Source organism: Diabrotica virgifera, chromosome 4, assembly GCF_917563875.1.
Source record: "Diabrotica virgifera virgifera chromosome 4, PGI_DIABVI_V3a".
Taxonomy (NCBI): domain Eukaryota; kingdom Metazoa; phylum Arthropoda; class Insecta; order Coleoptera; family Chrysomelidae; genus Diabrotica; species Diabrotica virgifera.
In genome coordinates, this window is record NC_065446.1 from 43,896,014 (window position 1) to 43,921,388 (window position 25,375).

The following is a 25,375-nucleotide window of genomic DNA, read 5'->3' on the forward strand; positions in this document are numbered from 1 at the left end:
TTTAAATTAAATAGGCATATTCAGTACAATTAATAGATTATTCAAGAAAAAATTTAAGGAATAATATTTAAAAATAAGGCAACGGTGGCAAATTTTTGAAGACCCCTCAAAATATAATGAATTTTGCGGTGGACATCAGAACTCATCATTGGATCATGGTAAACAAAAAATTCAAACAGATTTTATTAGCTTTTGAGTTTTTCGAGGTAACGCTGTCAAGTTTTTTAGATTTATCGACTTTTGACTTTTTGATATCACTCAGAAGTCAAAACAACCAATTTATTGCAAAAAAGGGAGACAATCAAGCTATACAGGGTAGCGAGAAAGTATGGAAACACGGTAATTTCTCGGAAACCGCTAGAACGATTTTTATGGATTTTGGTGGGTAAGGGTCTTTTAATGCGGCCGATAGATAGATAGATTTATTTAACTACTTTACAAAAAAAAATTGTTTGTAGCAAGTCAAAATTACAAAGTCAAAATAAGGAATATAAAAATTACAAGGTATATAAAATCACAAGGTATATAAAACAGAAATATAAAACACAACTTATAAATATGTATCACAAACAAGAATATAGATTAACAAAAAATATTTTGTGTCACGGTAAGCATTTCAGTAGATGTTCTGCAATGAGTCATATATTCTTCCGAGCAATAAAAGCAATGTTTCAACAGATACCTTTTTATTACTTTTTTGAAACTGTTACAGCTTAGCTGTTTAATATCTTTTGGTAAAATATTGTAGTAGTTATAATTAAGACAATTTTTATCTGAAAGACGCAATCTAGAGCGATTTGTTCGTAAATAGTGAGAGTATCGCGTATTGTGAACGTGAACATCAGACTGCTTTGTTAAATGGGACCTTTTTCTGTGAATTTCAGTCAGAACTTGATATATCAACAGAGTAGGTAGCGGCATAATTTTTAATTTGATGAAGAGAGGTCGGCAATGTTCCAGATAACTAACCCCTGCTAAAATCCGGATAGCTTTCTTTTGCATCCTGAAAATTTGAAGAGCATTTGTTGAATTGCCCCATAAGATTAATCCATAGCTTAGGTGTGAGTGAAATAAAGAAAAATATGTCACCTTCAATGTCTCAAAGTTGACAACCCTTGCTAGTTGACGAATAAGAAACAATGAACTAGACAGCTTCGCCTTCACTTGTGAAATATGAGCCGACCAGTTCAATCGATTGTCTATGGTTATTCCTAATAGTTTAGCAGTGTCTTTGTCATCTGGATCGCCATGTAAACCACTTGCAGATATAATCAAGTCCTGCGTTTTTTCAGTATTGAGTTTTAGTTTGTTCGCAGCAAACCATGTGCTAGATTTATCAGCGACTTCCTCGTAAGCCATTTTTAAATCCTCATTTTTATTACCTGATATTATGTATGTCGTATCATCCGCAAATTGTACTGATTTGTACGGAGATATGAAATGAGGCAAATCGTTGACATATATAATGAATAAAAGAGGTCCCAAGACCGAACCTTGTGGGACTCCATATTTTACGGGTCGAAAATCGGAGAGATAACCTTTAGACACTACAGCCTGGTGTCTACCACATAGGTACGAAGAGATAAGCTTAAGAGGGATACCTCTGATTCCATAATAGTTTAATTTGTGGAGCAAAATGTCATGTGAAACGCAGTCAAAAGCCTTCGACAAATCGCAGAGAGAAATTGCTATGCGATTGCCACGTTCAAGCCCCTCAATCACCTCGCTCACAATATTATATACCGCGTTTGTAGTAGAACGAGCACTTCTGAATCCATATTGCGAGTTGCTAAAATAACTTTTAGACTCAAAATAAGAATAGAATTGTTGTTTGATCACCTTTTCAATCACTTTCCCGAATGTAGAAATAATGCTTATGGGTCTGTAATTGTCAGCTTTCGAGGAATCACCTTTTTTATAGATAGGTAGTACCTTTGAGTACTTTAGTGCTTCTGGAAATACTCCAGTTGATAAAATTAAGTTAATAAGATGAGTGAAAGGTGTTAAAACTATTTGGTAAGTTTCTTTTAAAATTTTGCTATTAATTTCGTGAACGTCCTTACAATTGGAATTATTAAGAGATTTAATTATTTGAGAGATCTCATCTTCCACAACGGGTCGGAAACAAAAGGACTTACTCGGGGAAGGATAGTTTCTGTAACTGAAGAGGATATCGTTATTAATAGTGGGAAGGGATGTAATTATATTCTCTGCGATTGTAATAAAAAATTGATTTATTTCGTCTGGAGATAGATCTGGTTGTACCGAACTGGATCTTGTATTGCCTCTTTCGAAGTTTAATATTTTCCAGCAGTCTCTAGGTTTATTATTGGAGTTAGTAATAAAACCAGAGTAAGCCGATTTTTTAGCATTTTGTAACTGCCGATTATATTCATATTTTTGTTGTTTATATAGTTTGAAAATATCGGGATCCTTAGTGACATCTGCAATGTGTTTAATGAGAGAAAGATTAGATCTGTAAGACCTTAATTCGTCATTAAACCATTGCACGGGTGTTATTTTAGCAGTTTGTCGTACTTTTTTTAATGGAAAAAACTTTAATATTAAGTTGTTATAAGTTTCAATTAAAAAGAACATCAAGACATCGGGTTCGTTATTGGTGTCATAGAAAAAGTCCATCTTTGTACTAGCTAGTGCATATTTAAGCTTCTGCAAACCAGAAGAAGTAATAGACCGTTGAAGTGATTGATTAGTGTCAACAACTTTAAGATCAGAATCAATAGATATAAATTGTGCTCGATGGTCAGAGAAACAAGGTTCAAATACGCCCACCCTGTAGATATTTTCAGAAAAGTTAGTCATAATGTTATCGATGCAACTACTGCATTGAGATGTGATTCTAGTATAATCGTTTATCGTTATTTCTAGACCAAAAGACATTAACAGATTTTGAATATCATAAGAAGAGTCAGATTTAATTTTAAAATTTATATTAAAATCCCCAAGTATAATCAGTTTGTCTGCTTTGTTAAGTAAGAATGCTATAACATTCTCAAAATTCACCAAGAACAAGTCACAGTCACCATTACCTGATCTGTATACAGTTAAAACATTGGTTCTCATTGAAGGTATATAAATTGCACAAAACTCTGAAGTTTGCTCTACGTTATATTCATTTAGATTAAGAGAAGAATACATAAGATTTTCTTTTACATAAATTGCAACGCCACCTTGCTTCTTTTCAACCCTACAGAAAAAGTAGCTAGTAAAAAGCCGGATATGTTAATTAATTTTAGATTTTCTTCAGTTTGCCAGTGCTCTGAAAAACATATGACGTCATAGAACTTTTTATCCGCAAGAAAAGCATTGATCATATCGACTTTATTTGATATACACTGTAAATTGACATGAAACATGCTTACCGTGCCTTGTTGAATTAGGTTATTTTGAAAATTTGATGGAGGGTTAACGGTCGTTTCTTCATCCTTCATTTTATTTGAGTATGTGTTGGACGCTTCATAAAAAACCTGCTTACATAAGAGCCTACGGGCCATAGTTTTGGGTCCATCGCTAAACCAAAATGTTGTTCAAAAATTGAGACTTTAAAGGATGAATATATGTTGGGATGCTTAGCCGTTAAGGACGTACATATCACTTCTGGAAAGTGTTTTTCTAACATCTTCTTAAGATTATCTGCCGTTGTATGCTGGTTTACCCTAGTAACATGAAGATGACTAAATTTTGGGACACCACTGATTTCAGAGTTTTCGTTATTGCCAATAACAATAGGTCCATTCCTTCTTTTATACCTAACAGTTTTCCATTCTTGCCCATTATTATTTGGAACTGAAACCGAATTTTTACTCTCAGTATTTATCAAATTCTCATCGTTTGTTAAATTAATGATATCTGAACATTTTGCCTCCGTTTGTATTCTTAAAATATCAGCTGATAATTGTTTATTATTTTCGATTAAGGAAACAACTTGTTTATTTTTATTGGTACTATTTTTAAATAGAGTTTTTGTTGGGGAACTCCTTTTTTTATCAACAACTAGACTTTCATTTACAGCAACATTTTTTGCGGGTGTAGTGTTTTCGTTTTTTGGATATATTTTACTGCTAGACTGTTTCGGTCGTTCAAAATTTGGGTCTCTGTTTGAATGGTTGATTAAATTCGTATTTTGTTTTGTAGATGGCGACTGATCAGCTATTTGCATATATTTAAATAAATCTAGTTGTTCCTTCAATAAATTTATCGTAATTTGTTGATTTGATATTATTGTTTCATTCTGATTAATAATTTTCTTTAAGTACCTTATTTCAGTTTGTCTCGGATCCTCATCGTCAGCCTCACTATCCAAGGTTTTGTTTGGTGGATCACTTAACCTCACACTCTCCTCACAGCATATAACTGTCTCATCATCGATATATTTGATCGATTTTAGTTGCTTCAGGCAGCCACTATGGGATAACGTTCCACAATTCGCACATAATAGACCACTTTGTGCAACTTTATAACACTTTTTACAACACTTAACTTCCGAGTCGTAAACACGACCGTTCTTCTGAGGCGCCATGTTTGTGCTTCTTTTTTTTTTATATTATAGTGGTACTTACATTGGGTGCATTCAGCAGACACAATCGCTAACTAATCGATTAGTGATTTTCTGCTGAATGCCACATAAATTGTGACATTCAGCATGTAAATCACAAATCGATTACTAATCGATTAGTTAGCGATTGCGTCTGCTGAATGCACCCATTGATACCGATATTATAGTGGTACTTACATTGTTGTCAAATCTTCCGTTTTTCTGGAACTCTAATGAACTTTTTTATTTGAAATAGAACATCTTGTATATTTTTTCTGTTTTGAAGTCCTTAGGACATACTGATTATTTTTCAAGTTATATTCCCTACACCTAAAGGCCGTAGTTTCGGAGTTATTGCTATATTTATTAAAAAAGAAATTAAACAAATTATAAAAAATAATTTTTTCGTCCAGAGTAGACGATTATTATAGGTTTTTTTGGATCATTGAGCACAAAAAGGTCTTTCGTAATTTTGTTGTAAAGTTAATCTTTTTCGAGTTATAAACAATTTAAAACTAAAAAAAAAAACGAAAAATTACTATTTTATAGGTTCAAAAACAAAACTAAAAAATATTATTTTTGAAACTACGAAGTGCCTAAATACAAGTACGAACCTTATTGTATCAGATAACGATAAGTGATTTGGTCTTATTTTATTTTAAACCATTGTGTTTTAGTTGTTAATACAGCCCGATCGCCCGTCCTCTCATATGCGCTTCATTAGCAATTAAAAAAACAATATTTTAGAATAAAACGTGACAAAAATTCTTATAGGGAGCTGATAGAAGAAAGTTTGATCTTGAATTTAGGTACTTCGTAATTCCAAAAAAAAAAATTTCCTGTGATTTTGAACCTTGAAAATCGTCATTTTTTCGATTTTTTTCAGTTTTAAATTGTTTATAGCTCGGAAACAACTAACTTTACAAGAAAATTACATTAGACCTTTTTTGTTCACAACGATCCAAAGAACCTAAAATAATGTCTACCCGTGCCGAAAAAATTAATTATTATAATTTGTTTAAAACTTTTTTTTTAATAAATGTAACAATAACTCCGAAATTACGGTATTTAGGCATAGTGAATATAACATGAAAAATAATCAGTATTTCTTAAGGACTTCAAAACGTAAAAAATATACAGGGTATTCCATTTAAAATAAGAAAGTTCATTAGATTTTCAGAAAAACTGAAGATTTGACAACAATGTAATTACCACTATAATATCGGCCGCATTAAAAGACCCATACCCACCAAAATACATAAAAATCGTTTTAGCAGTTTTCCAGAAATTACCGTGTTTCCATACTTTCTCGCTACCCGGTATATTATTGTTAAACAAAAAATAAGCATAAAAAAAGATCTCGACAGCATTACCGTAAGGAATGTCTAAAGAAAATATATACAAAATTCCAGGTGGGCCAGTCAAGTAGTTTTTAGTTACAAAGTCTACAGCCGTTGAAAAAATCCGTTTTGAGGAAAAAGCGTTTAAACTATTTTCAACTTTTGTTTCAAATTCTTTTTTGTCTGTCAAATCGTAAAATGATACACACCGGAATATCTTTTTGAATCGCGGAGTAACTAACATATATTATGGTAGGGGAGTTGGGCTCCCCTACCATAATATATAATTTTGAAAAATTAGTCATAAAAACTAGTAAAAGACTGGTTGAAATCTTCTAGTTTTTTTAAATACATACCTATATTGTTTTTAGTGTTGTCGCTAATATAAATGAAGTTTTAAATATTTACCGTTTATTTTAGGGTTTTAATGATGTCGGATTTCACGGCAGTGATGAAATACCAACACCAAATATAGATGCACTTGCGTATAATGGAGTTATTTTAAATAGTCACTATACTCAATCATTATGCACCCCTTCAAGATCAGCTTTTCTTACTGGAAAATATCCTATACATACAGGTAATCTTATTAGAGTTTATAAATTAAGGGTTAGTGAAAATTCGGCATATACAGGGTGTTAGTAAATAAGTATGAAAAATTTTAAGGGCTAATTCTACATGAAAAAATTAATACGTTTGCTCTATAAACATATGTCCGCAAATGCTTAGTTTCGGAGATACGGGGTGTTGAAATTTTTATTTCAAACTGCCAATTTATTTATTGCTCTAAGACCAGTTGAGCTATGAAAATGAAATTTAGTGAGTTTTAGGAGGTAGTTATTACGAATTTTTTGACATACAATTTAGAATTTTGTATTCATCATTGGCGCGCCTACGGGCAATGGTCTGAATGTTTTTAAAGAAAAAAATATTACGCCACTGAGATGTTTCGAATTAAAAATTATTTTTAAATTCCACGTCTAATTTATGATAAAAACCCTTTCTTGCCTCTTTTTTCATATGATGCACCGTTTTTATGCAGAAAAATAAAACATCTTGGCGGGTATTTCTTATTTCTTAATACACCATCAAGAACTATCCAATATAATAATACTAAACTAGAACAATAACAGAAAATATGACTAATAAGATTTCAACTAGGTGCAAAGCTGCAAGAAATGTTTAAAATGATCTCCTTTACAGATAACAGAACAGAACAATTTTATATTCATCATTGGCGCGCGTACGAGTAATGGTTTGAATTTTTTGAAGAAAAAAATAGTACGCCACTGAGATATGTCAAACTAAAAATCATTTTTGAATTTCTCGTTCAATTGACGACAAAAAATCTTTCTTGCCTTTTTTCATATGCGGCGCCGTTTTTATGCAAAAAAATTAAACATCTTAACGTTTACAAAGTATTTGAACTAAGTTTCTATGCATATGGAAACTACCTCAAATACTTGGTAAGCGTTAATATGTTTTATTTTTTTGTATAAAAATGGCGCCTCGTATGAAAAAAAGAAACGAAAGATTTTTTGTCGTAAATTGAACGAGGAATTCAAAAATGGTTTTTAGTCTGACATATCTCAGTGGCGTACTATCTTTTTCTTCAAAAAATTCAGACCATTACCCGTACGCGCGCCAATGATGAATATAAAATTCTTCTGTTATCTGTAAAGGAGATCATTTTAAACATTTCTTGCAGCTTTGCACCTAGTTGAAATCTTATTAGTCATATTTTCTGTTATTGTTCTAGTTTAGTATTATTATATTGGATAGTTCTTGATGATGTATTAAGAAATGAGAAATACGCGCCAAGATGTTTTATTTTTCTGCATAAAAACGGTGCATCATATGAAAAAAAGGCAAGAAAGGTTTTTTATCATAAATTAGACGTGGAATTTAAAACTAATTTTTAATTCGAAACATATCAGTGGAGTACTATTTCTTTCTTTAAAAAAATTCAGACCATTGCTCGTAGGCGCGCCAATGATGAATACAAAATTCTAAATTGTATGTCAAAAAATTCGTAATAACTACCTCCTAAAACTCACCAAATTTCATTTTCATAGCTCAACTGGTCTTAGAGCAATAAATAAATTGGCAATTTGAAATAAAAATTTCAACACCCCGTATCTCCGAAACTAAGCATTTGCGGACATATGTTTATAGAGCAAACTGGCATTAATTTTTCATGTAGAATTAGCCCTTACAATTTTTCATACTTATTTACTAACACCCTGTATAAATAAGGTCGTAATTGTTTGACTGGTAATATTTGGAAGCATTTATAACCCATTTATTATTACCAGTCCTTTTCTTGGATAAAATCGACCAACCTTCCTCCTCTTTTATTGTGCTCACCAAGTCCATGTCCTACAATCAAATCTTCGCATTTGTCTTTGCCTACTTTTTCATTGAGATCACCCATTTTAAAAGTAGGAGTCTAGCATGCCAATGCTTGTGGGACAGTTACCATTAGCCGGCCATCTTACCTCACTAATTCCGAGAATATCAATTCAATCTGGCCATTTAGTTTTCTTAATTATGTGATTTACTAGCTTGAAAAAGACTTCGTTACACGTTAAATTTTTAAATTCCTCCCGGGGATTTTTAGAAACCTCTAACTATTAAGAGTGTGCCGGGGACTCAGGACCTTATTTCAATTATTATCATGATGAGTATACTAGGAAAGAGTAATGGAGTCTTTCCCTATGATTTCTCCGTCGCAGCCTAAAAACCGTTAAAATTTCTAGTAGGTGTTTGTTTAGCAGTAAATGGTTGACTTCAATTAGTGCGGTCGCAAGTATTATTAAATTTATCGCCAACCGTCACTAAAGTCATTCATTATTGTACTCATTTGCCGCCATTTCCGGCAATAAAGTAACACTTTATTGTACTGAAAGAAGAATTTTACTTTACCTGCCGCGATTAATCAAATTAACTGAGATTGAATGTAAGTGGTCGATGGCAGTAACCGATTATTTATTTGAGTGAACTTAAAATGTATTTTCTTTAATTATTAAAAATATTGTACAAAATTTACGTTATTATTAATTAAATTTATGTCAGAAAATGAAATTCTGTCGAATTTTGCAATTATATTTATAAAACACAAATCAAAACTTTACAGATTTAGTAATTAGGGATTCAATATTGATACCTAACAACTATCGATTTAACATCGAAATGGGCCATAATGCAAGAGCTTTCTGTCATTACTGTCATACGAAATTTTTATTTCGTGTAAAATTAAAAGATATCTTAAATCTTTTAAGTTTCGTATTAATGCGAATATAGTATGAAATGGTGTTTTTTTTTAATTCGATTATATATAGGAAAATGATAGATATTTAGGTACTGATAATTTGTTAGCAAATATATTTATTTAGATTTTCTACTATTCATCACGGGAAAAGCAACTGCGCTGCGGGAGGTTACACTTCATAAACAATGACGTAATTATTAACGGTATTTTTAATTTTTGGTATTTTACTTTAAGTGTTAAAATTAGTATATTATTTACATAAAAATACGAAAAAACTGTTTAAAATATATTTATTTCGTTGAAATCATAATAATAAAAGTGTAACTTCTTACGTGCGTACAAAGTACACACACTATTTTTTCATTAGAAGGATGTAATTAAGTAAATGTTAAGTAAGTGTTAATGTTTTTTATGATTGGAGATAAAATTTTGTATGCACCACGTCAGTAAAGAATCTTTATCGAACTCGTCTGTTACTCGCTTCGCTCCCTCTGCTCGTAATATCAGACTCGTTCGATAAAGAGTCACTTTACTGACTTGGTACATAAATAACTATTATCTGACCTGGCCCATTGTTAAGACCCACCCGGAGCGATAAGCAACCGAGGTAGATAGAGTTGGTCTTTTGACAATTAACACTGACTAGACGGTACTCCTATAATAAAGCAAATAATCCACAAAATTTACAATAATTACTACGACAAAAACAAAAAAACGGATGTAAAATATTTTGCTTTGCCTTATATACCCGAAAGTAATGTTTTCAAATGAGTTTTAAAATAACTTAAATGTATTAATTCCTAAGATTATAGAAAAACAAACATTAAAACAAATTTAAATTTTACCTGAAACCGGGCCTTTTATACTATTGAAGTACCAGTACAAGTATTGACCATTGAAGTCAACCATTTACTGTTAAACGTACCATACCCAATAATAGACCGATCCAGTATCATTTTTCTTACGACCTCTCTTGGTAGGTACTGATATTATTGCTGCTAAGTAGAGCAGAGTAGGATACGGAAAGGGAAACTTTGGTAATTAGGTGGGAGAATGCGTCTAAGAAGACATAATTTCTACCAGGCACTAAAAGATTGGGAGATAATTATAGTTGACGGCTCACGACTCATGAACTGCAGGTATTTTTCATAAAACTAAATTAAACAGAAAGCTTTTAAGTTCTTTTTAATAGTTATGTGGTGTTCCTTTTAACTTTTGGGGATTTGAAAGCTTTTAACCTGTTCAATTATTTGGTCGGTTGTAACTTCCTGTTGTTCATGAGTGGGAGAGATGGGGCTCCCTAATTTATTTAGGAGACTCCATGCTTTTAATTAATTAATTTATTGATGCCTTTTAAAAACAAAACACAAAACATCATACTAAAATAGAAACCCACACAGATTTGCTAGTTCGTCCAGTATTATAGGCCTAAGCTAGAAGACTCATAAAAAATTGGACAGCAGACCTACAAAATGGTTGAATAGGGCTTGTCCATAGAAACGTATTTATCAAGTCAAACTAGAGCAGTAATGTGCTCTAAAGCAATACATTAGGCTATAGGATAACATTGTACTCTGGTTGCTAATTTAAAAACAATATTCATGTAACTGTAATTTAACCCGTAAGATGAAAATGTGAATCAAATAATACTTAAAAATTAATTTAATTAAAAATGAATAAAAATTTTCAAATTTCGTTGCAAAACTAAACTACAACCACAGTACAATTTAATTCAATCAGAGAGCACTGCAAGTGTCTCTACCGGTTTCAAGACTTATTAGCCTCTCATCAAGAAGCACATAATTATTAAGCTCTCTCTGAATGAACCATTAATGTCACTAAATCTACTTATTTGTAGCAACGAAGGAACGAAGGGCATCTGACGTAATATAATTGACGACGGGATATTATCAAAAATTATCAGTTTAATTTTAATTTCTGTAGCTTTCTATTGGTCAGAATTTCCTATGAATGAAATAATCAGTAGTAATTGCACAAGAACTCTAAAATTATCGAATTTTTCCCGAGTGACACTTTGACAGTTTTAATTTCACGACCCGACGGGGAGTGAAATTATCTCAAAGTGGCACGAGGGAAACAATTCGATAATAATTTTAGAGATCGAGTGCAATTTGCTGCGATTTTTTCATGAATAAAACTGTTCAAAACCAAAAATTTATTGTAATTTATTTATGTAAGTTCAAATTACTACAGTTCACACAGTTGTTATAAATATTTGACGGTTGAAAGTCATCACTTTTATAACTTTTAAAACAGTAATTGTGATTAATGTCACTGAATGTTTTTTTCGTAGCAACGAAGGGCATCTGACGTACCTAATATACTTGACGACGGCGATGGGATATTATCAAAAATTATTACTTTAATTTTTATTTCTGCAGCTTTCTATTGGTCATTATTACAGGTACATTTTGGTTTAAAATTTAAAGATTGTAAATATTATTCCTTGTATAATTTTGATAGTCGTTGGATTTAACTGGTTTATTTAAAGCTGCAAGTTATAAATAAACATATTTATGTGCTTTTACAATCTTAATTCATTAGACTCCATATATATTTGGAAACAATACAAGATTTCAGGACAATGCAGAAACAATGATTGATAGGTTTTTTTTATATTTGTTTGGTGTATTTTATACAAAACTAGCAACTCTGGTGTTTCTTTAGGGGAATAAAGTACCTACTAAACCTAACTATAATCTTTCTCAAATCGTCCAACATTGCCTGACCTACGTAATATCGATCTTCTTCTTTGACTACCTTGCACAGATTAAGCTGTCGGTAACTTCCATGACGATTTGCCGATATTTTCTTCGATCTCTTTCTTTCTATCTTTCCTTTGAGTATTAACTGGAATATCCAGTATCTACTACCTATCATTATTTCTCTCCTATGGCGTTACAGTCCAAGTCGGGCCCTGGATTCCTCCAGCATCCCCCTCCAAGTATCTCTGTCCCTGGCTGCTCTGCTCCAGTTATCCAGATGCCTGAGTATCTCTTTAGCATCGGTTTTTACTTCTTGTATCGACCTCACTTCTTATTAAATGGTGGCTAAATTTTAACACCCTCCGTGGCTAGAATAGAATAGAATAGAAATTTACTTTATTGTCGCTGAAAATTATACAAATTTTATGCACAAAGCTTAAAGTCAGAAAAGATAAATAAATAATAACAATAACAATAACAAATTAATACAATTTTCTAAAATTTGATTAATCGTAAACATAAAAAAATACAAGTTAATAAAGTAAAAAAAAAGAATGTGTGTGTACTTTGTACGCACGTAAGAAGTTATACTTCTATTATATGATTTAAACGAAATTAATATACTTTTATTTATATTTTATTTAAATATTAAACTAATTTATACTTACTACTTCTCAAACATTTTAATTAAAACAGTGCCAAAAATTAAAATAATAAAAGAATAAAACACACACAAACACATTAAAAAATGCCACAAATGATTTCTGAACAGTAATTGTCGGAAAATTTTTTAACTAAATAGGTATTTTCTGAAAATAAAATTATATAATAAATATACTTACAATAATAAAATGTATAGAAAAAATAAAAAAATAAAAGTTTCTATTGGGGTTCGAACCAGCTTATCAGCGCGGTTGGTATTGGGGTTCATTCGCCTTAAAAGCTTCGCCACGGAGACAATGCGTCATTATGTGCGAAGATCGACTAACTAAACGGATTAAACTTTTGACAGTTTTGAATTAAATCAAATTATTTTGATTTTGAATTGAAATGATTTAGAATTGAAAAAATACAACAAAACATAGAGTAAGAAAACAATATATTAGGTGAATATTGATAGAAAGTTTGATGGTAATTAAATTATGTAAATAAAAGTACTACATACTATGTATTTTGGTAGATTCAAATAGGTAGGTACCTACCTATGAAATTTTTTATTAGGATACTGAAATATTTACAATTATTACGTACCTGCTGCTTTTAAAAACTATTTAAAAAGTCACTACAATTATAAACTTTTTTGTTTCTGTCCTCACAACAATAAAACTAATATATTATACAACATTTTTTTACCTCCATATTGCCAATCAGAGCCCGTATAACGACAAATACCATACTGTCGGTGTGCTCATGCGCGCAGATTAATAATAAATAATCACCCTCAATCTCAATCGCGCCTAAAAAAGTATAACTTCAAAAACAAAATCGATATATTGCAACAATTAATATAAATTGCGAAGTGAATATACAACAAAGAAAACTACAGACATAGGAACTAATAAATTTAAGTTGCTGCATGTTAAACCCAAAAGATAAGTTTGGTTACTTGTACAATGTACATTACTTTAATTTCTTATTTAGTCCTTAAGAAACTCTTCTACTGAATAATATGGTCTTTTAGATAGATGAGCTTTTGTCATTTTACGGAATTTGGGGAAAGATATTGCAGATTTGAGTCGTAAAAGGAGATGTTTTTATAGTTTTTTTGCGGAATATAATATAGATTTCTTTACTAACTCAGAGGACGGGATCGGTAAATAGACATCAAAAGTTGAATTTCTGGTGGAGTAGTCATGATGAGGCCTTGCTGGAAAGACATGCATGTGTTTACGAATTAAGAAAACAGTTTCTAAAATATATAAAGATGGAAGGCTTAAAATTCCGTGATCTTTGAAGTAACTTCTGCAATATGTTGTTCTTCTGAGGCCAAACAGATACCTTATTGCTCATTTTTGTAATTTAAAATTAACATCTAATTGGGCAGCTGTACTAGAACCCCAAAAAGGAAGACCATATCGAAGATGAGACTCGAACAAGGAAAAATATGTTAGTTTAGAAGATGCTAAATTGAGTTCTTTCGAAACAGATCTTATAGCATAGCAGGCTGAGGCGAGTTTCTTACTTAACCAATCGATATGAAGGGACTATTTGAGGTGGCTGTCCAAAAAAATACCAAGAAATTTTACGGAATCAACGGTAGAGATCTGGCTGTTATTAACTAGCAGGGGTTGAAGAGCATTTTTATAGGATAATGCTACTGTCTTATCCACGTTAAAAGAGAGTAAATTAGAGTCAGACCAGGATTTTATCGTAAACAAATCAGAAGTTATAGTTGGATGAAGAGATGCAATAGTTGAGTTGCTCCAAGTGATACTGGTATCGTCAGCAAAAAGAAAAAATTTTCCATCGATTTTTAAATTAGTGATGTCATTTATAAAGATAAGGAACAGTAGAGGACCCAATACTGAACCTTGTGGTCCTCCACATACAATGTTTTTGAGACTAGAGTCAGTATCATTTGCTCTAACTAGTTGTTTCCTATTATTTAAGTAAGATTGGAACCAATCCGCAGAAATACCTCGAATTCTATAGAAATTTAGTTTTTTAATCAAAATGTCGTGATTTACACAATCAAAAGCTTTGGCATACTCAAAGAAAACAGTGGCAGTATAAAGATTATTGTTTAGTGCTTGGTAAACCTCATGAAGCACAGAAAACATGGCATTAGTGGTACCTACATTTATTAGTTAAAAAGCCGAACTGATTTTGGGATAAGATGTTATTATCAATGAGAAAGGACATAAGTAGGGTTTTTATGAGTCTCTCAGTCATTTTGGAGACTACCGGTAGTAAGGCAATAGGTCTATAGTTGCAAGGATTAGATTTTTCACCACCCTTATGAAGAGGAATAATAATGACTATCTTTAGACACCCTAGGAAATTGCCTCTCTCAAAGGAATTATTAATTAGTGAGACGAGTAGATCCAACACATTTTCTGTGAGATTTGAGAAGATTTTTATAGATAGTCCATCAGTACTACAGGATGACTTGCTTTTGATACTATTGATCGTTTGGATCAGTTCATATTTATCGATTGGTCTTATAAAGAATGAATTCGAGAAAACTCCTAAATTGGGGAGATAGGAAATGGGATCTTTTTGCGGCAAAATAGTAGAAGTTATATTTTTACTCACATCAACGAAGTATTCGTTAAGATTTTCAGGGTCTGGAAGGGCAAATGTTTGAACTGCCTGAGTTCTATTTCGAAGATCGTTTATTATGGACCAAGTTTCTATTGCAACACTTTTAGAGCTTCCCAGACGGTTTTGATAGTAGGCTTTTTTAGCTGATTTAATGAGTTTTAGATAGGTTACCCTATACTTGGTGATATATTGAGTGACAGAGACGTTGGTAGCAAATTTCTTGATATACAATAGTGAGCGCATATTTTTGGCTGATATGCGGATACCTTTGGTAGCCCAGGGTTCGTGATGTTTTGGCTTAATTGAAATTAAAGGACATGCCTTATTAAAGATAGAGACAAGCTTTTCTAAAAAATCGTTGAAATTATAGTCTACATCCGCAGAAGGAAAATACCACTCAGAAGTTAAGCATAAATTTGGAAATTTATGAAAATTCCGAGCGGAAAAAATCTACCTAAACGTCGGGTTTTCGAGAAGTGTTTGCTGAAGATGTTAAACTTCGTAAATACTGCTTCATGATCTGATAATCCCGCATTAATAACTGTAGAGCAGATATCAAGGGGTGTGAAATCTGGCTCAGTGGTAAGAACCTATCTTTGGACCCAACGGTCATGAGTTCAAACCTTGGCTGAGTGGGAAATTTTTCTTAATTAAAAAATTTATTAATCCTTGTAGGATTGGGACCAATTTGAGGGACCGTAGACGTTCGGATTCAATAAGACAAGTATTTGTAAAAACAATGAAGTCGACTTTACTAAGTAACATAAGATTTACCTAACATACAAGAAATCGGTTCAGAAACAAGAAATCAAACATTAAAAAAGTTTTTTTAAATCATCTTTGGCTTGGCGTGTTCTGTTAATATTTTTAATTATAAGCTGCGTTGCTTCCAGGACTATATCGAGCATTCTACGATAAGTTCTTTCCACCAAGCATCATCATAATACTCGTATTAACTTGCTCTGTTACATTTTTAAGTATTCGTCAAGTATTATTTCGTTTTTTTTTGTGAACGTTAAAGACTTTTATCAGATGAAATGTGTTCTAATACTTAAACCGAGAATAATAGAGAAGAAAAATGTCAGCAGTTTAATTTAAATATATATTTTCAGGAATGCAACATTTGGTAATATTAGAACCAGAACCTTGGGGTCTCCCACTTAACGAAACCCTTATTCCTCAAATACTAAAGCAAAACGGTTATTCAACTCATGCAGTAGGAAAGTGGCATCTAGGATTTTTTGAAAAAGAATACACCCCAACTTACAGAGGATTTGACACCCATTATGGTTACTTTCAAGGTCTTCAAGATTATTACACTCATATGACTCATGCATCAGTAAGTAGATAATTTCGTTTTTGGTTTTGTTTTAATTGTTCCTAAATAGGAAATATTGTTAAATAGCTTTAAGTACTGTGATTCAAAGCTTTTTAACATACAGTTGAGTCCCTGAATCTTTACCCGTGCGTCATCATTTAAAGCATACGAAATAAGTCGATGATAAGTCTGAAATTGAAATTTACTAAACGCAACAGCAAATGACTTGCTGTATAAAATAACTCAGACCCATCAACATTATTTATTTAAAATGATTGCATTTTTAGGAGAATTAAAAATACAATATATTCCAACCCTTAGATCCCGAGTTGGCCCTTTTTTAATTCACCGGGCCTTTCTTATAAACATTAAGAAATTTAAAAAGCATCATTTGAAAGATTAAATTTTCATTTAAGGGAATAATTTGTTTAAACAATTTAAAACAAATATTTATTTTGCAAAATTTTACTTTTTTATTTCTTCTTTTTTAAAATTTACATCCCCAGGGGATGGGGTAGGGGGTTGTGTTTAGCGTCATTCGATAGATTTTTAAAAAAATATTAAATGCGTGCTTTTAAGTTGTTTTTCTGTAAAACTGTATGTCTCGAGATATTATACTCTTTTCAAAATTTTCCTAGATTAAATAAAAGTTATTTATTTTTTGATAAGGAGTCCAAATCTGCAAAAAATGGGGTTAGCCCCATCCCAAGGGGTGGGAATGGTGAGCCGTGTTTGATGCTGTTTGATAGATAAAAAAATATTGAACACGTATTTTTTAGTTTTTTGATATAATGTAATAATATAATATATACAGGGTGTAACAAAAATGTAGGTAATAAATCAATTCACATATTAAGGGACCAAAATAGTTCGACTGGACCTAACTTACCTTAGTACCATTGTGCACATAAAAAAGTTACAGCCCCTTGAAATTACAAAATGAAAATCGATTTTTCCAATATATCGAAAACTATTAGAGATTTTTTATGGAAAATGGATAGGTATGTGGTAGTGATGTAACGAATATTCGTATTTGCATTCGCATTCGCGAATATTCGCATATTTTTGCATATTCGCATTCGTATTCGCATTCGCAAAATTTGTGCGAATGTTTTGCGAATATAAATATCAGAAAAAAAAATAATTTGAAGATAATATTACATTAACAAAATCAAAATCTATTCGCGTCTCATCTTCTTTTATTAATTAAGAAAAGGTATGTGTGTGTGTGTGTGTGGTGGAAATATTGACTGCGAAAGCTAAGGCTTCATTCGCCTAATAACATTTACCTTTGATTCTTGTAACAAAAATAAAATTGATTAACGTTTTATATCAATAATATTAATGTTTTTAAACAATATCAGTATGGAAGAAAAGGTAACTTAACCTCATATAATCACATTATCAGCCTTCACTTTATTTTATTATTTGGTATTATATAATAACGCTTAAAATTCAGATTGATTTTCACTACATATCAACTAATTTTTCATTATAAATTTAGAAATCATGACAAAAATAGAAACTAATTTAAAAAAACGGAATATTCGCATTCGCATCCGCATTCGCGAATGTCGGTAGCAGATATTCGCATTCGCATTCGTATTCGCGAATGTTCAAAAAATGACATTAGTTACATCACTAGTATGTGGTATTCTGATGGTAGGGAGGTCTCAAAAAAATAATACGAGTGAAATTTGTACATCCCATAAAAACTTTATGGGGGTTTCGTTTCCTTAAACCCCCCAAACTTTGTGTACGTTCTAATTAAATTATTACTGCGGTATCATTGGTTAAACACAATGTTTTTAAAACTTTTTTCTTTCTTAGTATGTTTTCGATGAGTTAGTTTTTATGGAGATGCGGCTTCCTTTTTAATATGTTTACATAAAAATTGTATGAGAGTTCTGTTCCCTTAACCTTCCGATGACCAACCTTTTTTTGTTACATTGTTACACGGATGACCAAGGGGGGAAAAATGACCCCAGGTCAAAAATGTCAAAAATGACAATTAACAAAAAAATGAAGTTTTTTTATTTTTTTTTTATTTTTTTTATGGGATGGACTTTATGTCATTCAGCCAGTCACAACATGAGTATTAGTGTCATGTGTAGTGTGTATGTTGAGTAAGTGTCTTGTTACTTTGCAAAGTCGACGTCATTAGCGTAAAACTACTTGGAATTACACAGAATGGACGGTATTTTACTAAACATCAACTTCATAATATATTTTTTATTCGTAAAATATAGGGAATTTTTTTTACTTCAAAATATGAGGATATCTAGAATGATATTAAAGTCAAATAAAAAAATAATGAGTTAAAAATTTAAAATACTTTTGAATTTATTAAAGAAAAACATACGCTGGGGTCACAATTTCCCCCGCTTGGTCATCCGAAGGTTAAACGCCAAAATGTTTGTGTACGTTCCAATTATATTATTATTGTGGTACTATTGGTTAAACACAATGTTTTTAAAACTTTTTTTCCTCTTAGTGTTTTTCGATAAACCATTTTTTATTGAGATATTAATATGTTTCAAAATATACCTAAAAAATATAAATTCACAATGAATTTTCATATTATTACCAGGTCTCTATAATCTTACCATGTCAAAATTTGTGTTGGATTTTACAAATGTTCAAAATATCTCGATAAAAATTGACTTATCAAAAAATTACAATGAGACAAAAAAATTTTAAAAACATTTTGTTCAACTAATGGTACCCAAATAATAATTTAATTGGAACGTGCACAAATATTTGGGGATGTTTAAGGGAGCAAACCCCCATAAATTTTTATGGGGTGCAGAAATTCCACTTTAATTTTTTTTAAGATGTTCCTGCCATAAGAATGACACAAGTCCATTTTCAATAAAAAATGTCTCATAGTTTTCAATATATTTTAAAAAATCTATTTTTATTTTGTAATTTTAAGAGGCTATAACTTTATTTATGTGCACATTATGTACTAAGGTGAGTTAGGTTTAATCAAACTATTTTTGGTCCCTGAACATGTGATTTATTTATGTCCTCTATTTTTGTTATACCCTTAATCATTTTTTTTTAATACTGGATCTATTTAGTCAGTAATTTTTTCTAAACTGTATCTTATTTTAAAACATGAAAATTAAACTAAATCAATAAATTAAAAATAAATTTGTTAAATATTCCGTAGTAATTGCACGAGAGCTCTAAAATTATCGATTTGTTTCCCGAGTGACAGTTTGACAGTTTTAATTTCACGCCCCGAAGGGGAGTGAAATTATGTCAAAGTCGCACGAGGGCAACAATTCGATAATAATTTTAGAGATCGAGGGTAATTCGCTGAGATTATTTCACGAATAAAACTGTCTTTTTAGATCATTGTAACTAATATTTTATTGAGATCTTCCCCTGAAATTTGCTAAACGTGTTTCTTGGTGTTATCTGTGGTAAGTTGTAAAACATTAATTGCTATTAATGTCACTGAATGTTAATTTTTGCATAGTAACGAAGGGCATCTGAAGTAATGCTTGACGACGGGATATTATCAAAAATTATCGGGTATAATATCACAAGAGAGTGAGAATAAACTGAAAATAATGCGACAGTTTTTCGAAAATTTGTTGTCTGGCAATAGACACGAGAGCCCGCAGGGCTCGAATGGCTATTGCCCAATGACAAAAAATTTGAGCAAAAATGAAGCATTATTTTCTTATTTATTCTTACTGTCGTGTGATATTCGTAAGATTATTTTTTAATACGTATATTCTGGATATTTTCTTAAATGTGACCGTTGTCAAAACTAGGAAACTGGCTACCATTCAATAGTCCAGAAAGCCACTGCGCATCCGCTAGGAAAAATATTCTAATTCGGATTTTTTGCACAATCTTACTCAAAAAGGACTCCTTTTAACAAATTTGCATGTTGCCAGGACCAAAAGGTGGTCAAAAATTTTATAAACGTTTTTTTTTTTGTTTTTTTCCTAAAATTATTATTTTTGCATGGAAAACAGTTTTTTAGATTTTTTGGATCATTCCAAACAGAAAAGGTCTTTAGTAATTTTTCTCTAAAATTGATAGTTTTTGACATATAAGCGATTAAAAATTGAAAAATTGCGAAATCGGCCATTTTTAACCCTCAAAAACTATGTGAAAATATGAAAATTTGAATGTTGCCAAGGTAGGTAGATATTCTTTAAACATCGATTGATGAAATCGCGAAGAGTTTTTTGCAATACAATATTCAAAACTCCTTTGTTTTTTAATTGCTAATCAAGCGTGCGCGACACTATTTTTCACCGTTGCATGTGTATACAGTATGGTGCAAATGAAAGGAATAAATTCGTTTTTTCGTAAACCGGCGACTTTAAGCAAAAAATCCCGAAACAGGTCGATTTTTATTTTTAAGTTATGATATTGTGGCATATATGGTATACTAGTGACGTCATCCATCTGGATGTGATGACGTAATCGATGATTTTTTTAAATGAGAATAGGGGTCGTGTGCTAGCTCATTTGCAAGGTTCTTCAATTCTCTATTCAGTAATAGAAACATTTACATAATTATTTATACAGGGTGTCCAAAAAAATTTTATTAAATTAAATTATTTGACAAAAAAAGAAGGATGTATGTTTTTGTAGAATGTATTTATTTAATTCAAAATACATTTTGCTGCTTTCAAAAATCAGAAAACAAAGTTAATTTCACAAATATGCATTGCTTTTCGCTTAAATTAAATGTTCAAACTTCCAAGAGCCAGGTGGCTGGCGGGAGCTGGCTTGAACAATGAATTTAATCGAAAATCAATGTATATTTGTGAAATAAACATTTTTTAGTTTTCGGGTAACAGTAAAATGTATTTTGAATTAAATAAATTACATATATTCTTCTTTTTTTTTAAATAATTTAATTAAAAACTTTTTTGGACACCCTGTATAAATAATTATGTAAATGTTTATATTATTGAATACAGAATTGAAGAACCTTTCAAATGAGCTAGCACACGACCCCTATTCTCATTTAAAAAATCATCGATTACGTCATCACGTCTAGATGGATGACGTCACTAGTATACCATATATGCCACAATATCATAACTTAAAAATCGACCTGTTTCGGGATTTTTTCTTAAAGTCGCCGGTTTACGAGAAAACGAATTTATTCCTTTCATTTGCACCATACTGTATACACATGCAACGGTGGAAAATAGTGTCGCGCACGCTTGATTACCAATTAAAAAACAAAGGAGTTTTGAATATTGTATTGCAAAAAACTCTTCGGGATTTTATCAATCGATTTTTAAAGAATATCTACCTACCTTGGCAACATTCAAAACTGTTTTCCATGCAAAAAAAATAATTTCAGGAAAAAAACAAAAAAAAAACGTTTAAAAAATTTTTGACCACCGTTTGGTCCTGGCAACATGCAAATTTGTTAAAAGGAGTCCTTTTTGAGTAAGATTGTGCAAAAAATCCGAATTAGAATATTTTTCGTAGCGGATGCGCAGTGGCTTTCTGGACTAAAACAGAAACAATCTACAAAAATTCTATCGCTAATTTTCTATAGTAGATAATTCTCAGTATAATTGTAATCTGATTGGACAGAATTAAACTCGTGATCAAATATATTACTATACGATTGGAAGTTAAAATCATCAAAAAATAATCGCCGTAATTTTAATTTCTGTAGATTTCTATTGGTCAGAATCTCCTATGAAAGAAATAATCAAACGTATATTTCCAATGCACGAGTTAAATTTCACTTATTATTTAAGTGCTATTAACATAAATATTATTTCAGAATTTACGATATCTACCTCATAAAATAAATTTTATTCCGAAAATTCTTATGGTAATATATGCAACTTGTTTTAATGTTTTATTAGTCCTAGAAGGTTAAACTAAAGCTCTAGGGAGTAACTATCCTTCCTACGACAACTAACACGGTCCGTGAGGACACTCCTTATTTACCACTTATATTCTATTACCTGTTTATCTGAGTATACATATACATAACTCACTTTCACTCTAACTTGATTTACTTATTTTGTCGTGTTAAAAAGGAATAAAAGTGTCAACAGTATTCAATTGCATGAACTGAAACGTACTTTACTACAAGGTAGATCAAGGTAGCTTCGAATTTATTACTATTCCTAATTGATTTACATATTATGCTTAGGAACGGACATAATAATATTACTTGGATCCGTGACAAACAACAATCAAAAGAAACCGAGTTAGCCCTTTTTTACATTCATACAATACTATCATTTTATAAACTGAATTTGTACCTTCAAGTTTATAAAAGTCGCAATATATTATTTGGTCATAATCAACGGAAAATTTGTTAATTGTTTATTTAACCGTGTACTTTGTTCAAACAATTTAAAATAAATTTTTGTTTTGGAAAATTAAAATTTTTTTTTATTATAATTAATAGAAAAGATTATGAAATGTTAGGTAATTTAAATATTTATGTATTATAGGTATAAATAATATCTTTAAACAATAAGTTTTACACAACAATTGATTTTTTATTTGAAAATCAAATATATATGCGTTAATTTTTCTTAAATTATGCTTCTTATTTTTACAAATAACTTTGTTGATTGAAAAACATTACAAGTATATTTTAAACAAATTAATATTAGAAACTTTGTATAATTATAAATATTGTGAAAATAAGTATATAAATTGTAATATGTTAATTACACAGACATATTAATATTATTAATATATAAATTTTCATTTAATATTATATAAGGTTTATAACAATTAATTTTTTTAAAATATATTGGTAATGTTTTTCATCAAAAATTACTTGTAAAAATAATACGCATAATTCAAGAAAAACTAGCATGTACAGATTTGCTTTTCAAATAAAAAATTACTTTTTTGTAAGATTTATTCTTAAGAGATATTATTTATAACTGCAATACATAAATACTTAAGTTGCTTATCATTTTTCTACTAATTAAATTATTATTATAAAAAATAAAAATGTATACCATTTTTATTCAGTTGCAATGCGAAGGCAAAACCGTCTTAATTTTTACTTAGATTAGAGAGTGCAGCCAGCACTCTTATCGATGATTTCACCTCTTGTTAGGGGCTCTTCAGAGAATGCATAGGCTGTTTTCTCTACTCCAGGTAAAAATTTTGTGACATATTAGTCCCCCACTGCCACTGACGTGAAGGTAGTAGGTTCGTAGCGGTTATTAGGTTGAAAAGTATTTCATTTAGCAGATGCCGCTACGCACCTACTACCTTCACGTCAGTTGCAGTGGGGGACTAATATGTCGAAAAATTTTTTACCTGGAGTAGAGAAAGCAGCCTATGCATTCTCTGAAGAGCCTCTAACAAGAGGTGAAATCGTCGATAAGAGTAATTGTAGAAGCCTTGGAGGTGTCACCAGGAAAATGGGCCAATAAGTTTTTCAACTAAAAATCTTTTAGAAATATTTTATTTTACAAATATTTTTATTAGGTTGAAAAATTTAGTCTTTAAATTATTATTATAAGACTTTCTCATTAATTAAATTAATAAGAAAATAGTAAAATTTTGCCAAATAAACATTTAGTTTAAACTCTTTAAACAAATTACTCCGTCAAATAAAACTTAAAATATAATCTTTCAAATGATGCTTTTTAAATTTCTTAATGTCTAAAAAATTGATAAAAGAGGTAGTAAGGTTAAATATAAATCAAAAATGCTCTAAATCAATTTTAGCACATACACTATGTTCTGCTTTAACGGTATATACCTAAATAAAAAGAAATATTTTTAATTACATATTAAATTACCAAATAACCAGCCGCCGCACTATACCTTAAACCAGAAGTAGCAAAACCTCTATTTTTTACTTATATGTACTATATATTTATGATGTCCTTATTAGTAGCTGCTTTCATTGTATGTGTTTGTATTTCTAATAAAAGACAATTCGTTTTTATTAAAATATTACTGAGATACATATTTCCGTTTCAGTTTAGTAATGAAATTGGATACGATATGAGACGAAACTTAGAAGTTGATTATGACGCTAAAGGAAAATACTCCACAACGTTGTTCACTAACGAAGCTGTAAATTTAATTAAAAATCACGACACGAAAAATCCGATGTTTTTATATATGACACATCTTGCGCCTCACTCCGGAAATGCAAATAACCCACTTCAAGCTCCAGATGAAGAAATTGCTAGGTTTGCCCATATTCAAGATCCAGAGAGGCGAATTTATGCAGGTATTCAATTTAACACTAAACATAGAAGGTAGTTTAAAAAAGTTACTTTTTCATTATTTTAATTTTTTCACCTTTACATGTATGGAATATACGATTTTGAATATTAATTTTACTTATAATTATTAATTTTTTAATTAAATCATGGCTGTAATGCTTTAAGAATAATCCATACCCAGATTACAAGGGACCCCATTCTAGGTACCTTTTCGTCTTTAAGTACCGCCTCTAATAGAGGTTGGGAATGACTTCTGCAAATTCATCTCTTTCCTGTTTTTCTTAATAAGGTTTGGGGGCCTAGTCCTGTCCAATCCTTTATTATCCGCAGCCAGGTTATTTCTCGTCTGCCAGGACCACCCTTTCCTTCTAGTTTACCTTCCATAGTTAGTTGGAGGCAGTTATATCTCTCGTGTCTGAATACAGCGCCGGCGGGCGAGCCGGGCGGTCGCCCGGGGCACCAAATTGTGAGGGGCGCCAAATTTTGAGGGACGCCGATATAAAAATAAAATATTTTATATATTAACTTTGAACATTTTTCCTAATCTGATTAAATAAGTCCAATATTATTTAATTTAAAAAAAAACTATTTCTATAAATAGTCAGAATTCATAACCCAAAATAAAGATTAATAGATTAAAACCAAAGCCCACTATTAAAAATAATCCAACCTAAGAATTGTT

The 25,375-nt window shown here is 30.9% G+C and overlaps 1 protein-coding gene across 1 annotated transcript in view; it reads left to right on the forward strand.

The window, feature by feature from the left end:
* LOC114325917 (arylsulfatase B-like) overlaps nt 1-25,375 on the forward strand; it is a 100,113-nt gene that overhangs the window by 21,309 nt on the left and 53,429 nt on the right. The window contains exons 2-4 of the mRNA XM_028274068.2: nt 6,316-6,475; nt 16,269-16,495; nt 24,443-24,698. Coding sequence (XP_028129869.1) covers nt 6,316-6,475; nt 16,269-16,495; nt 24,443-24,698 — 643 coding nt within the window. The remainder of the gene's footprint in view (nt 1-6,315; nt 6,476-16,268; nt 16,496-24,442; nt 24,699-25,375) is intronic.